The following is a 17,663-nucleotide window of genomic DNA, read 5'->3' as shown; positions in this document are numbered from 1 at the left end:
ATGCCGGTAACTCAAACAACAAAAGCAAATGCTATCACAGTAAAAAACTTAAAGTTGCCGTATTTGAATTTATATATTTTACAATTTTATTGCAATCGTTCTCTGATTCGCATTCCTCTCATCTCCTCTACATCTCTAAACAACTACGTCCGGAGTGTGCGTCTGCGATCCGCTGTGATGGTTCTCTGCTACGGCACGGTGATCACTCGCTAAAACTACTCGATCAGTATAATCCTACCGCTCCTCGTCGTATGTACAACAGAATTGCTCAACAGAAGAGAAGATTTTTAACAACTTGATTAGGTCTTAGGTCGGTAACTTAAAAAGAAATCAACAAATCGCGCCAAGCTACAACTCAGGATTATCGACCGATCAACAATCTCGACTTCTGGCTCGCATCGGATTGGATTGGATCGGATCGGATCGGATCGGATCGGCTAGCACTATTTTAAATAGTCTACAAATTTATAATTTTAAAGTCCACGCTGCAGCTGCAACTGCAGCTCTCTTACACATCTAGACTATATCTATCCGATAAATATATGTATGTATATCTAAGGACTAAGGTCTAGGGACTACAAAAACGGACTAAAACTAGGCCCGCCTTCCTCTCGCAGCGGGAGGAGGTTGCTTGTTGGTTACATTTTACAGTTTACAATTTAGCTGATGCAGTGGTAGTCGTATGTTCTAGTTAGCAATATAAAATCGATCCATTTACAAAGACAAATTGTAGAAATGGGCTTGTCCATGCGCTTAGCCTAACAATCCTTGGTTTTTGTTACTCATAGCCGGCGGCTGTGGGTGCTTCCATTAGCTAATTGAGAGGCGGGTAAAGGTCTCGTATCGATGGATCCTAGACCTTGGCCAGCTGCTTCTTGGGCCGCATGGGCACAATACAGTAGCCGGCACTTACATCGCGTCCGCTGACCAGCAGGTTCTTCAGTACCGAGTTGGACTGCTGTTGCTGCTGCTTCTGCTGCTTGCTCTCCGCCGACTGTTGCCAGCGCTCACTGCCTGCTCGCTTGGCTGCTTGGGTTTGGTGCTGGGCAGGATCCTTGCCAATCAGCTGCTGGAGGAGCTGAGGGGACTGCACATCCAGGCAGAGGGTTCCGCTCTTCAGGCGCTTGGACTCCACAGGATTGCCCGCTCCTGTCGCGCTGTTCAGATGGCGCTTGTTTCCATGTTGCTGCTGCTGCTGGGGCACAAGGTTCACCTTCGCCACTCGCGGCTGCGTCGTGGTGGGCGGCTTGCTCTCCACCAGACGTATGGTGGCCTTGGTGGTCACCGGCGCAATGCTGGCTCCATTTAGCAGTTTTATAGCCGGCTGCTGCAGCTGCTCCTGCTGCTGCTGCTGTTGCATCAATTCCTTGTTATTCTGTATGGTAATCAATGGCACTGCATTCAAAATGATGTTCTGCTGCGGCAGTTGCTGCTGTTGCTGGAGCATCTGGATGGCAGACACCTTGCAGGGAGCGGGAGATGCGGCATTGGGACTCACGGGTTCCGTGTCCACCACTTGCATTTGAATCAGGTCCCAGCAGTCCAGATTAGCGGCTAAAATAAAAGCAATTCAAGTTAATAAGAAGCGAAGAATCTTTAGTAGAAATATGCCGTCTAATCCCCAAATTTATTAAATCGAATGCCAGCCAAAAATTAATTCCTTTGCCCATGACATTGGTGCTAATTTAAAACAATAATATTTGGCTGCCTCAAACATTTTGCACATAAATAAGTGGGCACATTCTACACAACATATACGCCGTTCTGCCTTTGACTCAGTATCTTTGTATCTACAACTCTACATATGCAACAAGTAGCCCATATCCCCAGTCTGCTTCGTCTTCTCGCGCCTGCTGTGTGCGACATAAATCAGCCACGATTAGCTAGTGGAAAGTTCATAGAGGCCTACAGGCATCTGTCAATATCCCCCGATATACCTTGTCATAAGACGCAGCACTTGCAGTCAATACAGTTGACAAGGCTAGGTGCTGGTGTCACCGATTCCGTCAGCTCCTGGGCATCAATCACAGTCCTCGTGCCGTGACATGTGTCAAAGGTAAGAGAGCAGTGTGTGAATATTACGCAAATCGATTCAAACCACTGGAGTGGCGCGCAGACCCACATCAATTAGCTCTCCCGCGGTTCCCACAGACGGGAAATGAACCCAACCCACAACTAAACCAAGTGACATCTTCCACGACACGCAACTGAAATTCTGAATTTTTCTTTATGTTTGCCTCCTCTATTTTTACATGTAGGCGTTGGAGTGCGTGCGTGTGCGTTGGCAGCATATCATAAAAAATAAAGCAAGTTTCCACGGGTATTTTTAGCCGCGGACTGCCATAAAATTAGACCTCTCCAAGTGCAGGAGGCGAAATTGTGGAATATTTTCAAAACCGAATGAGAGAGAGAGTGGTCCCAAGGGGCCGTAAATCAATCTATTCAGCTTTATTAAATCTATCAAATGCCGCTTTCTATTAAAAGACGAAAGTGTCGTAAAATATCCACCCCATAATTACCCCCCAATTGCTAGACCATTCTTCCGTTCTAATATGATATGACTATTCCTTTTAAAATACTCCATTCCATGACTGCTCAATTCATATATATCCCCGAACTGCCACCCAAGATACTTACAGTCCTTGCTGTAGTCATTCTCAAATGCATCCTCCATGGGATGACATAAACTGCCTCCCATTTGCACATCGTATTTCTCCTTTTTGCACTCGATGTTTAGGCTGAGTAACTGCTGTTGCTGCTGCTGCTGTTGTTGCTGCTGCTGACGCTGCTGCTGTTCCTCCTGCAACTGCAACTCCTGCTGCAGCTGCTGGAAAGTCCTGAACTCGTTGCCACTCTGCTGTTGCTGCTGCTGATGTTGCTGCAGCCGCTCGTTGCACTCCTCCGCAACCGTAACACCACTTCCAGCCAGGATCGAAAGAGTTCCATTTCCGGATCCGCACAGCAATGCCGCCAGCTCGCTGGAATCGCTGGTGAAGACCGCTGCCTGTTGCTGCTGATGATGCTGTTGCACGGGCGATGGCGACAATGAGGAGACCGTTGAAGCTGGCGAGGAGCACAGGGAGTTGGAGAAATGCTGCTGCTGGAGTTGCGGCTGCTGCTGCTGCTGTTGCTGGTAGCCAGTGTTGCCGGCGTATTGCTGGTGATGTTGCTGCTGCAGCTGTTGCAACTGCTGCTGTATGGCGTCGATCTCCTTGGGCACCATGGTCTGCAGATCCTCTGGTGGGCACCACATGAGATCCGTCTCCGTTAGCAGGGGCATATCATCATCGATCGGGATGTAGGGAGCACGCATGGCAAAGGCCTCGAAGGAGAAGTCATCCTCCTGTGTTAGTGAATTGGGACTGCACAACGATGGTAGGCTGCTGTCCTCGGGACTCTGTTGCGATAGAAGAAACATATCGATCAGTAAGGATAATCAATGCTTGTAGGTCTAGGAAACTCACCTTTGATGTGATGCTGGGCGAATGCAGGTGCTGCGAGCAGCTTGTGTCATTCGACTCCTCGCGATAGTTGAACAGCGGATCGATGTTGCTGCTGCTGTTGCTGTTGTCGTGGTGCTGTGCATGATGCTGCTGCTGTTGTTGCTGCTGCTGCTGCTGGTTGTGATGTTGCTGTTGCTGCTGCTGATGACTGGGATTGCTAGCGGTTGCCGTGGGAGTTTGTGTGAGCGGGCTGAGCGGACTGTTGGCATAGCTATTGTTGTTGCTACTGGTATTGCTGGGTGCAGAGGTGCTGCTGCTGCTGGGGCTCTGGTAGTGCTGGCCGCTGGCCGTCGTGGAGCAGGTGGTCGAGTCCAGGGAATTTATGTCCTCGGGCAGCAGGCAGGTGCCCATAAGGCCAACCAACATGTCACTGAAGGGAGTCATCTCGTCCAGCTGGATGCAATTGGTGGAGGCAAGGTGGTGGGACAAATCGTCAGGTTCTTCCTTAAGCACTACAATCGAAAAGAAAAACATTCTGTTAGTGGCGGTTTCACCTAGTTTGCGGTGGGGTGCTACATCTCAATTCGGGTTTCTGTCTACTGTTAATTGTGGCCTGTGTGCTGCCGAAATTTCAATTATCGCTCGCCGGAGTGGCCCCTAATTGACAGCTCTCAATTGAATCTAATTGAAGGCAATGCGCTCCCCTCGTGAATTAGTCGCTCCAATTGCCTTCGCGGTGGAATCGAAGCAGAGCCATGATTTTTATGGCCGGACGACTCACTAATCAGCATTTCGGGCCTATTGACGTACGCGGAATAAATGCAAGCGAAGCGGTGCGAAAACAAACGCTCCTGAAACAGGAACTCAACATCGATAAGATCGCTGGATTCCAGGTTATTTTTACGGAATTGAGTAACTATCGGGTGCATCGCCCCAGATCAGGTGCAAGTTCCCATATCAGTATGGGGTCTTGAACCAGGGGCGATCTTCCCGCTAGATTGGCCTGTGCGTCGTATAAGTTCTTGAGCATCTAAGCCGTGTCTCAGCTATCAACCCATCCCGATCACGATCCCCAGCCCCATCCCAATCCCATGCCCGTCATGGGGTTTGCTATACTAGATGGTATGCTAATAAAACTGGTCCCAACCGCCTGTGTGTGCCGACTATTAAGTTGCAAAATGGAAATGAAAAACTAACTAAAACGACGGAGAGACCGCAGGCCAAATAGAATTTCAAATGCAAGTCCAAGTTCGTGAATGTTAGTGCGAGTGCATTGTTTGCCTTTGGCTCAGCCGCTTACTTCTATCAAAGAGCCATATATAATACGGATATATCCCAACTGCGGCAACTGCCACCGGGCAGCCATATAAGCCAGAGTATAGTAAGCAGATTGCCTGGAATGGGCTCGCGCCTCCTCACCAACCAACAAGCGGCTTAGTCAATGCATTTCACATGCAGAGAAATAATTTATCTCATTTTATTATGTTTTTACTATCACCTAAAGGTCCGTTATTGAAACTCCTATTAAAAAACCTAATATTTGGTGGATACTTGAATGCATGGTCACACCATTTTATCTTCTGCACGACACAGCGATGTGGTCTCTCTAAAAATCTAGTCTATGTATCATTTTCTCTCCGTGCAGAACATATTCCAATGCCATTTTCAGGAAAGCGGCAATAAAGATCAGATTAGCGGTGTGTTAGGGATTTGCACAGCTTGTAGCTGGCATCTGCTTGCTCTTGCGGTCGTTGCATTCGACACAAACAAATTAATTAACAATGCAGGCCCAAAGGTCTGGCCCCCCCGCAAGCCCCAACCCCTCCTTTATAGCCCCCAACCCGGCAGTGTGACTTGTAATTATGGCACTCGAGTGCTACTCAACGTTGGCAAAGCTTTTTGCGGAAAAAACAACAGAAATTATGGCGCACGATAATACGGCACACACAGAACTGAACAGAACCGAAAACACAGCCCATCGGGGGTCTATGTCTATCTATATCTATATCGGAATCGAGGAGTGCATTTTATGAGATGTTTGCAAAGTGCTTCTATATATTACAGCTGATCGAATGTGTTGTTTTTCGCCAAGGTGCAAGGCCGGTAATGGCATTTAGCGGCTAACTGGCTAACTGCGCCTACACGCAAGGCTAAAGAGGACGGAGCAGCTGCGACTGTTTCTTGGCCATCACCCAGTGATCCAGTCACCCAGGCATCGAGTCACCCGGCCAACACGTAACCTAGTCACACTTCAAAAAATATTGTGCAAGGACTGCGTCAAAGTGTCTAAAGGAATCTATTGAAAGGCATTTTCCTATAAAGATATATTAACTGATTTGTCGGAGATTAATTTATGTTTTTATGCCTTTTAAAGGCCTTTTCGATCTGTCTCTCAAAGAACACAACATTTCTTTGTGTGCAACCGATGAGAGGTCGGTCGTGAGAAACTTGTGAAAGGCATCTCTGCACTTGAGCCACATTCGGTGCACTTGAGGCGTGTGTGCCGTATTCGAAAGTTTTCGAGGGAACAGGTTGCCGCATTAGCACTCGCACAAAATTCATACCGACAGTGTATGCTCAACGCGTAACTGCGAGGAATCTTCGGGACAATTGGAGAGAACCCAGATCACAGAACCCAGAGGCCTGGAGCAAAACGGCTTCAATTTAAATAAATTTATGTCATCATCTGCAATTGAAGACGGCGACTCGTGACGTGACGTAGTTCCAAATCAGAATCGGAATATGTAAACAACGGACACGGGCACTTAAGAAGCAACCCGCAGAGATCAGAAGAGAGCCACCACCAAATGGGGACAGACAGGGCGTGATGTGATGCTGGAAAGCTAGTGCTTCGCCTATTTAGCTTTATGTAAGAGCCCGAAAATACTGACAGCTTACACAGCAGCAGCCACAGACCTGAAATCAGGCTCGGACTCATCATATCAGCTGTGAACTTGAACCCGGGTGATTAGCAGCGGAGAATCCAATCCAACCATCCGACCGTCTGTTATTTTTATTCCCCATTTGTGCTTCTGGTCGTGATGGGCGCGCTTATCACGCGTGCTAATCACGATAGAAGTGCGTTGTCCATATTCCCCTTCGATCCCAAGCCCCAATTTCCATCCACCTCCTTCTCCTCCTCGCATAGCATAACTGGCCTGGCCAGCCACTGAATAAGCCCATCAATGTATCGGCCAATTGATATTTATGGCCAGAGTGCTCCTATTCGTGTGCTATCGTTACAAATATTTGCTTTTGTAGATTGGGAATGGATAAGAGCATTAGGTAATTACACTGGGCAGGCACTTTGTTTTTGTTTGGCAACGAGTTACTTTTATTTGGACATCGAGAAGAATTCCCTCCTGATTATCTGTGCATGTGCTGTAAAGCGCCTTGAAAACTCGGGTATCTGACGGCCGGCAATCGAGGCGATCGAGTGTTACAACTGATTACGCTGACGAACGGAATATTTGAAGTGTTTGGAAAAATACCAAACAACCAAACAAACGCGGTGACAAGAATTACATAAAAACACCGGCTACTCATCATCATCCCCTTAAGGCAATCTGATTCGGAACGAAAATTAAGCCGAGGCATTTCCCCTGTTTATTTACGTTCCACGCAACGAAAATAAATATAGCCGACGCGCTAGAAGAAAGTAAAGTAAAGTTTCGTATCTCTACATCCGAGTCTGCAGGCCCAGCAAAATGTCAACACAAACGAAAACGAGAGCGATTAGAGGCTGCAGGTCCACTTGAGAGTGTCGAAAATACCCCCAACATTTCGGGGGGCCAATGGATCTGAAAAGGGGAACTCGGGCTACCCAGGCTACACATGCGAGACAGCAGCGCTTGATCCATCGACGGACCTTGGCACACGCGCCAAAAATTCAGCTCTCCACTGCCCCTGGTTTTCACTCTTTTCAGGGGGACCCCCGCCATCCCCCCGATGACAGCCACATCGCTTAGCATATTAATTGGCTCAAGTTAATATTCATATTTCTGTTTTTTGTCACCAGGCGGCAGAAGCTGCCAGCGAAAAAATGAAAATAAAAGAGTGGAAAAATTCACTCGATGGGCACAAAAAACATTCGAAATACACAAATATTCCAATAGAGAAATGAAAAGAGTGGGCAAAACAATCGGTGACGTTTTTTCTGAATAATTTAATCATATGATTTCTAGTGGGAAATATTATAAAAATGTTTTTACGATCGAGAACTGAACGAGTCTAGCCTGCTAAACTAAATTATTAAACAATTAACTAGATACTCCCATAAATAATGCCAAGGGTAGAATTTTAATAAGGCCTATTGTGCAATGAAATCAAAAATAGGGTTTGATGTAACACGCGGCGTATACACAATAAGTCACCATTCAGAACATTCGAATTGATTACCTAAGTTAACCCACTTTACAGTGCCATATATTGACCCATTCCATCGCGGCGATCCTCACTCTTAAAAACAAAACCAACACCGTCAAACTCTAATCTTGCAATAAACGATCCCCCGCGGGTCCACATACAAACAACACTGCGTATGCGTAATGCCGGCAAATTGTGACATAAGAGCCGGGCAATTGCATCGCCAACCGGCTTGCGGTTAAGTACGGATGGGAATGGGAATGGAATCGGAATCCACCCCCCCAGTATATAGCCCTCCATATATGCACCGCACCATTATATACCTTGCTGTGTGCACTTATCAGGCGAGCGAACGGAACATTGTTTACTAATGCACTTTTCAAGCGGCGGGCTGAGCGGCGGGGCGGTTGTGTCTTTACAAATAAATAGTTTTATTTGCGCAAATTGCGGCCACATCAAACCACCACGACCAATCAAATCGCACAATGCGTCAAATCACATCAAATAGCGCGCGTCACCAAAGTTGCCTGCCCCTCTGGCTGTTGCCTATTTTTGCATAGAATTTATAAACAAGCCAACCGGAATGCATATGTATAAGTTGGCGCTGTTTTGTCGCTGAAAAGCGTTGACTTTAGCCTTGAGCACAGAGCACTGCACCTGATGCACTTTACAAAACGAAAAAAACTGCTCAAAAGCGGTTTGCGAATCTTTCCTGTTTTGTATTGTTTTCAACACTTATCAGCTGATTCAACCACACCTTCCCTAACAACCGAATTCAGTTATGTAGCGCAAGGTGTGTTACAGAAATCTCTATCGTTTAACTGCTGACTTACTAATATGAGATATAGTGCAGCTCTTGATAAGAGCATACTCATAAGTGATTACGTTGCATTAACTATTTAAACAGTATCTAACTGAGCAGCTCTTTAATTAGGAAATGAAAACCACCGAGTAAAGATAGAGATCTCCGTAACATTTCTTTGTATTTATAGAAGGCTATAGTGGTACTTACTTGTCAGACCTCGTCCATCGTCGGCAAACAGCGAGCAGAATCCTTTACTCATATCTTGAGCTGGTTGCTGGGGATTCTGCAGTTGGGTTTGCTGTGCGATCTGCAGCTGCTGATTGCTCGAGGAGATTATGGCTGCCGTGGCGGTGGTGGTGGGCGGCAGAGTGGGCTCCACGCCGAGCGGAGTCTTCTTGCAGAGGACCGCTGTGGGCGGTGGTGTTAGGGGTGGAGCGGGACTCGGGCGGAGGACCGAAGCGGTCACCGACTTGGGACGCTTCTCCTCGGGACGCAGTCCGCTGCTACTGCCGCTGAGCAGCTGGGCAGTGATGGTGCGCGGTCCTGGCGAGTGGTTCTCCCGCTTGATGAGCAACTCCGCCTGGAGGATCTGCTTGTACGGATTGCTCTCGGGCAGCTGCTTTATCTGGTCAGCCGTTGAGGTTGCAGTTACTGGTGGGATTGTTGCAGTTGTTTTGGTTTCCTCGATGGTTTTCTCTGCTTTCTCGCTCTCAATTTGCAGAGGCTTAGCTTGCAGCTCTAAGGGAATAGGTGTGTTCGCTGTTTCCTTGGTTTCCTGAAGGATTATTTCGGGATCGGTTCCTTTTTCGGGCTCCTTCTTGGTTTCAGCTGCTTGGTGGTGTTGTTCCTTTTGCTCACTTGCCGCAGTTTGTTGAGCAAGTGAGTATATCTCATGTTTATTCTCAAGATTACTGCAAGATGGAGAGGCACAAACGCGATTCGAATTGGGTTTAATTGAAATGCTTTTTTTCGGTAACTTATTTGCGTTGCACTCGTTTGTTACACCACGGCGAGAAAAGCGATTCGCGGGATTCGTTCGAAAGTATCTGAACAATGCAATGTATCTGAGTATCTCAAGAGAGCATACTGCGCTCTTTCAAGCAATCAGCTGACACAGCTGCTTGCCACTCGTTCTGGGTTAGTAAATACCAATTAACTAGACTAATTAACTCTACGGGTCCCCTAACTAGCCGAATTGAGCCGGTATTCTACAGTAAAACGAACCCCTTCGTTTGAGAACATGGAAAGGTATACAATAAAATTCTTTGCAAAGGTTAATATCACTTATCAAACGCTGTTTTGATAACACTGTTCACCAATTGAGATTCAGACTTTCATAGATAAAGGTTTTTAATAATAATATATGTTTTCGCATTTATCAGCAAGTGGTATTTCTATTTACGTTCTTTAGGATTAAAATAGCAAAGATTTACTACGGATTATTTTATAATATATTCGGGCAGATCCTATCTAAAGCCTGTTTCCAAAACTACTAAAATACTAAATTCCAAATTATCATCATCAGTGGAAAATTCCCAAAGAACTATTTTTAGTGCACCTTTATTGCAGGTAAAAGTCCGTGTAGCGTTGGGTCAAACGTGATCACCGACCATTCCTATTCAGAATTAGCGACTTCTGGGCGGTTTCCTAGGTTTCACAAGTGCCATCGGAAAATTTTCGCCCGCCGATAAGTCACGTTTCCCCAATGCCAGACCGATTTTTGAGCATTATCAATTACCAATTATCCAAGCGAAATCAGAAACGGCTGGGCATCGTTCATATTGTTTTCGCTGTTCCTTTCAGTCGTGATAGATAGCATTGCCACTAGGTGGGTGTGTCCCAAGAACAAACGCCGCACCAGACCCAGATTGATAAGCTCCGAGCTGCTACAGGGTGTAATCAGTAATCCGATGGAACCGCAACCAGACCCAAAATCCGTAGAGAACCCAGCAACTGCCGTGATGTCTCAGGAACTTTCATTCCACCTCTCCTGCGATAAGATACTGGCATTCGCGCGATCGGCCGATTCAGCCTGATCTGCGGCGGACGGGCGACGACGTCTCCGTCCGGACTGCCTACGTTAAACGGCCGTAAAACTGTGCATGCACGGAGTGGCTGAGAGTCAAGCGCTGGGCGCGTGAATCCCCCGTGGGGCCCCCGTGAAGCCCCCGTGGAATGCGTGCTGCGACTGATCTGGCGATAAAGGCGCCATTGCACGATAACTATACTATATGTGTGCACAGGTCTCGAGTGCTGGACATGATGAGGCGGAATACCAACACCAACGCCAAAACAAACAGCCGAGTATTATTTATAATTTCCAGTGGTTGTGGGCGCAACAACAGCAACGCAGGCGGAGCAACTTTTTGGGGGCTCGTCCCTCTGGTGAAATAGTACAAAATACGTCGTTCGAGAAGTGGTTATAGGGGCAGCTCGACATTGAAGTGAAGTGTAGGGTCTTTTGTCTTCTGTCCACTGGGCAATCGAAGATCTACGATTTCCTCGAGGGTGACCAGCCCACTTTCTGGGCGGAAAAGGAGGCTCAATGTCACACGACTTGCGGGGAGTTGCGCAATTCGATAAGCATCGATTGATTAGTTGGATTGGGTGACATACGCCCAGAGAACACACCCACCACCCAATATTTTGCCGGAAGGCATTGAGTAGACAACAACAGTCACAACCTATAGATATAGATGGATGTAGTTTGATCTGGGCTGCTGCTACACTTAAATAATTGCTTCATCTTCATTGTTGAGCTCGCCAATTGTTTGGGGCCCGTCGCCTGACACGGGCCAGTCCCAACCAGTTAGAACCGACGATCGGTACCGGTGGGTCTGCCCCTTTTCGTGGCGGAGGAGGCTTACATCACATTATTAATTGAAGGTCTCCGAAAATGTGCAAGTAAATACGTACAGCTACGGTTGAAATGATAGCACCAACAATGCGCCACTCGAATTGGCGAAAGGTCATTATAAACCAGTTGAAACGATGCTATTTTTGGATATATCTTTTTTTTGGCAGTCTACTAGCTAATCTGAAGTGCTAAAAAACAATGAATGCGCTGTCCGGTAACAATCAATGGGATCTTAAAACACATCTTTTGTATGACAAAGAATGTGCTTGAATGAAAACTTGAATTTAATACATACAATTTGCGCTTTTGAGCTCAAATTGTTTACAAGTATTTTGCAAATTAATCTTTGGATTACAAATTTATTATTGTTACGAGATATATGATATGAAAAAAAGAATGTTTTTGAGATTAGTTTATGGATTTTTCACTGATTACTAACTTATGACTATGTGCTATCGTTACGCCCTCTGCTGTGATTGTAATGGGCACTGCAAAAACACTCCAGGCTATTTGAAGTGCCGATGGGTTGATGAAATGTTCGAGAACGACTGCTGATAAGAGATACAGATAGAAACTGCACCCTCGATCTTTCCTCTCAACTCTTGAACTGTGCAACTCGAGTGGAAGTTGTACTAATTGTGGAACGTTGAACGTGTAGCGCGGATGGCGAATCTTCGAGTGCTCTGATGGCTTTTCCAGTGCGAAGTCAGCAGCGCAGCTCGATCGCCTGATGTTCTTTTGCCGCGCCCCTTTTCCACACGATTTTCGCAGATGCACAAATTGACTACCCAGCGCAACCAGACGAGCTGCAGCTGAGCAAAAGGTGAAACAAATAAATCGGAACAGTGGCAGAGATAACTATTTAACCGGATTTCGTTAGGAATGTGTCGAAATTTTTAAGTAAGTCAAAAAGCAATTGACAGTTATTGAAACATATACTATAAATCCTTAATTTTTGAGCTGAAAGAACAGATGCATTTTCTTTCTACAGTGTTCTATTGCTTGAAAGTCCTTTTTGCGAGCTTTGATGTTGCATCAAACACATTTTCTTATTGTGTAACAAATTGCGTCGAAGAACGGAAAACACAGAGGTGGAGATACGAGAAATCGGCGACCATAAAAAGAGAGGAACAAAACAAGCGGACGACAACAAACACAAACTGTCTGAAAAGCGAGAGGCTGTAAATTCGCTCTCCTTTCCTTTTTGCTCCTCTTATTCTGTTTCCCTCTTTCAATTGCAGGGCAATAACGGGTGTCCCCCTGCCGCGCCCCCTTTTCTGCTTCTTCCTTTGCTTGAACAGCCCCCCTAAAATAGCAGTAATTGTGCGCGCTTGTGAGTGTGTGTGTGCAGTAAATTGAATGAACGAAAAGACAGTAAAACGAGATCAAAAGAGTGGAGAATTGAGAATTGTGTTTTGAGTTTACGGAGAGTTGTGTAATCGATTGCAGCAGCAAAAAATATAAATTTGTTTAATTACACGCACTCTTGGTCGTAAAACACACCATTAAGATTTAATAAACAAATGCAAATGCTCAGCGAATTTATGTAATGCAAATTTGCAACTGCAATGTGGCGAACAGCAAGACGAAGAAAGAGAGCAAAGAGAGGAATTCTTTTTTTTTTTTTTGGACAATGCACGCAGAATGCAATTTGTTGCAGTCGGCGTCGCAGCAGCAGCGCTGCAGCTGAGCATTTTACAGGTTAGGAACGAGTGTTGTGTAAAACTTTGTCTGTTTTATTGCATTTACTTTTCATATTCCGTATTTTTATACGATCGTTTATTAATTTTTCGGCGCTTTTCTGTATTCCGCGTGTAACAAACATTTGCACACTTTTCTAATGAGGTTTTGGTTATTTTGACGTTTTTTATTTTTGCTCTGGAACGTTTCAGATTTTGATAATCGCTCACACACACAGGCAGCGGCTGATTAAAATAGCAATTATATGTTTTTTATAATTTGCATATAGGCCCCCGCGTGTGTGTGTGATTAAGTTTATTTTTGTCAACTTTAGTATTTTTTTAGCTTGCTTTTATTTTCTTCAGGCTGACTTTTTATTATTTTTTCACGAGGTTCACAGGTGTATAAAAAAACTGCAGGCTTTTTATGTAATTTATTAACTTCGCTTCTGTTGATCTTTTACCTTTTGAACTTGGTTGTTCAGCGCTTTTATTTGGCTTTAGAGTGGTTATTTTGTTAATAAATATTTACAGTTCCGTCCGGGCGTGTTTAGTTAGTATTTTCCTTTGCGTGGATTTTAAGCATTTTATTTAACTTTTTGCACTTCGACTCGACTCGACGGCAGCTGGCGAAGTAAAACAAAACGTCAATCGGCGATTGTTTTTAAGCACGGCGCGGCGATCGGAGAGGTGCGAGCGAGATAGCAACGGCGGCGGCGGCAGAGTTTAGTTAATAGTTTTGTTTGTGTTTTTTTTTTTTTTTTGTCACTAGTGCGCGTCTCTGTTTTTTCGGTTCAAGTTATAATTTTTTATATTTTTCGGGGAGCAGTGCACGGAAAAAGTGAAGTGAGCGCTGCGAAATTTGAGAGACGAATGAGTGGAAGTCCGAAAGCGATGGCTTTTTTCAAAGCGCCAGCGAAGCGACGCCAAAAATAGAGAGCGGCTCCCCAAGAGAGCAGCGCGTTCTGAGTGAAGAGAGCGCAACGCCGGCGCACTGAGTTTTGAGTGCTTTCCACCCAGAAGCACTCGTTCTGTGGCTGAATTTTGAGCGGAAAGCAGGGAGCTGAAATATTTCTCTCATATTCCACCAGCGATTTATTATTGTTTTTATGCCAAACAAATCAGCTGAGCACCGCAAACGAAACCTCTGCCACTCAAAAATCTCCCTTTCTCCAAAAATTAAAGAGCAGAATATTCTGCCCACCAAAATTAAGCATTAAACGTTGAACCCGCAATATCAGCTGATTGTGATGATAACGCCAAACTGAGTTCGTATTACCAGTGTCCAGGTATTTATATTGTATTTATTCATGGCCTCACAGGCGCCGAAAAGTATGACAGAAGTAATGCAGGGAAAAAAGTCCTAAACGGGCAAAGCTGAAATCGATGCGTGGGCCGAAGGAATCACCCTCCCACTCCACAGAACGAAAAGTCGTAAAAAGACCCCACAAATATTCATGTTTATCAGTTGGAAACAAGAACTTATTGCTTTTTCAATTTCCCGTACAGTAATAACCCGAAAGCAGCTGCCACACGAAAGGATTGTCTTTATATAGAGAAAAAATGGGTAAAGAAAATGGTTAGAAGCGATCGATTACAACATACTACGAATACAACCAAGATGGCGTATGAGTGATATTTCCTATTCAGCAGTGTGACCATGCAATTAAAAATGTCGTGCCATTTAGACAATTTTAGTTAAAGATCCTGCTAGAACAATGGAACAACAGAAAATTTGTGCGCCAACGAGTTCTTTTTCTCTGTACAGCTTGGTCATAATCCAATATTTCACAAATATGAGCTGGCATTGCCCGAGTCGACATTCGCTAATTTCGCCATAAAACTAAAGCCATTGCGTGATAGGCATAAAAAAGGACACACAAGCCCACTCACACACATACATTCAGAGAGAGAAGGATAAATAATAGGCCTGCCAGGACGAAACACGAAGTGAAAGAGAGAGCAGACGAGTGAAAGAGACGAAGCACGAGCAAAGTATTTGCAGAAATTTTACGATTTGCCTTGAAAACGAAATAAAGCGTTTAAGTGTGTAGGTGGGTGCGTAAGTGTGCGTCAGTGCGTGTGTGCGTGTGTGTGAGGGTATATCGCCTTTAGTGGTATTTGTCTTCTCACTTCTCGAGTGCATCAAATTTACACAACTCGCTGATGAAATCTCGTGAGCCTCTTCGTTAAAAGCTCACTTAAATGGGAATTTCGGAGGGGGAAAGGTGAACGAATGTGGGCGGTCGAAAGGTGATTCCCACTCCCACACGCCCCTCAAAAATGTCAGAATATCCCCAGAAATGTGTATCCCAAACCAGAGCAAACAAATCCGATAGAGAGCAGAAAAGAACATGGCAAACACCATATTAAAGTCGGAATGAAGGCAAATAAATTTTAAATGTTTATGCAGTTTTTGCTGCCGAGGAGGACAGAAATAAATTCAAATTAAATTCGGGCCAAACATTTTCCCCACCAAGGCGAGCCATAAATAATTGGAGGCAAAAAAAATCAGACAAAGATACATTAAGCAACAAATTATTGTCCATTGCAAATGATGTTCAATCTAAATCTCGACAAATGAACCTTCTTATAAATATGATATCAATTGAAATATCAAACTTCGAATTGCTATTTAAATTCTTTAAAATGTTGTGCTCTTTAAGTACTCAAGGCAACAACCCCCTTTGCGTCTTATAGACATAATATTACCATAGTGAACTGGATTTTGGCGTGCTGCCTGCGATTACCATTCCCATTCAATCCATTAGCGACCCCTTTAATGAATCGATTATTATTTATCTTGTCGACTGGACAAGATCGAGCAGTTATCACCTTGTCAGTGGCTACATTTTCCGCATCTTTGATGGGAGCGAGCCATAAACGAACAGTGGAAATTGTTTTAAAAATAAACTCAAAGTGTGCCAAAACCAAACAAAACGAGCCAGGAGGAAGGCGAAGTAAAAGCCGGACGAAAAAGACATTCTTTGGCTGTCTGGAAAGGAATTTTCACCCCTTTCGAGTTTATTTTCGGATGCTGCATTGGCGTCTGCGGGACTTTTTACCGGAAAGGGGAGGAAATGGGACTGGATGCCGCCGCAGGCAAGCTGAAGCGTTCTGCAATTCACTTGGCCACAATACAAATCAACCGTCGGACTTCAATCACATTAAAAGCATGTACCCAGGAACTCCGGAATATATGACCCAAATAAATCAGGCGTCCAGATAAACCGGTCTACACACTATGTATATACTCCATGGATTTTATAGTCCATATACATCCACTCACCCCGCCAAATGCAATCCGATTGTCAGATCGCAAAGTGCTGCATCATACTCGGTCGCCTGTCGGAATGACAAGCCCCCAGATGTCCATTGGGCTGGAAGTTAGTCGTAAGCAATATAGTCCCATGATGACTCAAGACCATGACACAGGGATTGGGCAAAATCGGTTTGGGGGGAAACCTTATCTCCGTGGAATTCGACCACAAATACAAATGCTTCAGTTTCTTCAAATCGGAGCTGACGTACCTGCCTGGATTTATATGCGAATTTATAGAGGAGGCACGGGAAAAGCCTTTACGTAATACTTTTATTGAACATACAATACACGCAGGTCGATCAAAGCTGTTGCAATCAGCAATTGAGAATCAAGAATTTGGTTGCCAGGGAAAAAATCGAGATCTTGATTCATTGAGGCAAAGTTATTCATCTCCTAATCAAAATTATTTTATCACCATATTTTTAAAACCCTCAGTGAACGAAGTACATTCATTAGTCGAAATAATTTCAGCAAGTAATACCCTACTAAAAGTTTGCTGGCATCCGGCAATCAAACAGAAAGCAAATTGACTTATGTGCGCAGATAGCTATTGCACATCTGCCCACATGGATTCTAGCCAGATCCACATAGAAACCCATAACCATATCGAGAGCACTGGGTCTAGACTCGAGTGAGTGAAGTAAATCATTTGCGCAGTTGCAAATCGGTCAGATGCATGCACACATATGTATCTGCTAACCCCCAAATCCCCTGATGCCCCAACTTTTGCATGCTTGGCATCTGGAGAATTATTTCATAAGTTCCGCCGGCATTTATGGTACAGCCCAATGTTGTTGCCATCTCGCTCAGCTGCCACGTAATTCTGCCAACAATTTGCGAAACGAGCTCAATAGACGTCGAATTCGTGAAATCGAAAGGGGCGACGCCGTTTCACTCACGTCGCTTCTACTGGATTTGCAGACACATAGATAGGCACAGCAGGGGTCAACATGGTAGCATGCACTTAAAAAACAAATATTTAAATTCCGAGCAGAATCAATATCTTCAAGATACAGCATCTATAAAGTGTACTGCTCATTGCTAATTGGTAATTGGTAGATTCTGGTTTCTGGGCCTATTCAATTAACCACAGGTGTGGTGGTCAGGCTAGTCACTCATGGGGCAGCAGGTGCAGACGTTGTTTTGGAATTCCGTGGAAATGCCCCCAGCAGATTGTGGGTCTTGGTCTGGG

General features: G+C 45.0%; 1 protein-coding gene across 2 annotated transcripts in view; it reads right to left on the bottom strand.

Annotated features, from left to right (window-relative positions):
• Nucleotides 1-17,663, bottom strand: part of LOC6612816 (protein similar) — a 70,237-nt gene that overhangs the window by 16,519 nt on the left and 36,055 nt on the right. For both annotated transcript variants that reach the window (XM_032723263.1, XM_032723262.1), the window contains exons 8-11: nt 8,821-9,524; nt 3,465-3,955; nt 2,638-3,397; nt 914-1,554 (exon numbers count right to left, since the gene is read on the bottom strand). In XM_032723263.1, coding sequence (XP_032579154.1) covers nt 914-1,554; nt 2,638-3,397; nt 3,465-3,955; nt 8,821-9,524 — 2,596 coding nt within the window. The remainder of the gene's footprint in view (nt 1-913; nt 1,555-2,637; nt 3,398-3,464; nt 3,956-8,820; nt 9,525-17,663) is intronic.

The sequence above is a fragment of the Drosophila sechellia genome, chromosome 3R, assembly GCF_004382195.2.
Source record: "Drosophila sechellia strain sech25 chromosome 3R, ASM438219v1, whole genome shotgun sequence".
In the NCBI taxonomy this organism is placed as follows: domain Eukaryota; kingdom Metazoa; phylum Arthropoda; class Insecta; order Diptera; family Drosophilidae; genus Drosophila; species Drosophila sechellia.
The sequence above is the reverse complement of the archived record's forward strand: the minus strand, read 5'-3'. Positions and strand labels throughout refer to the sequence as shown.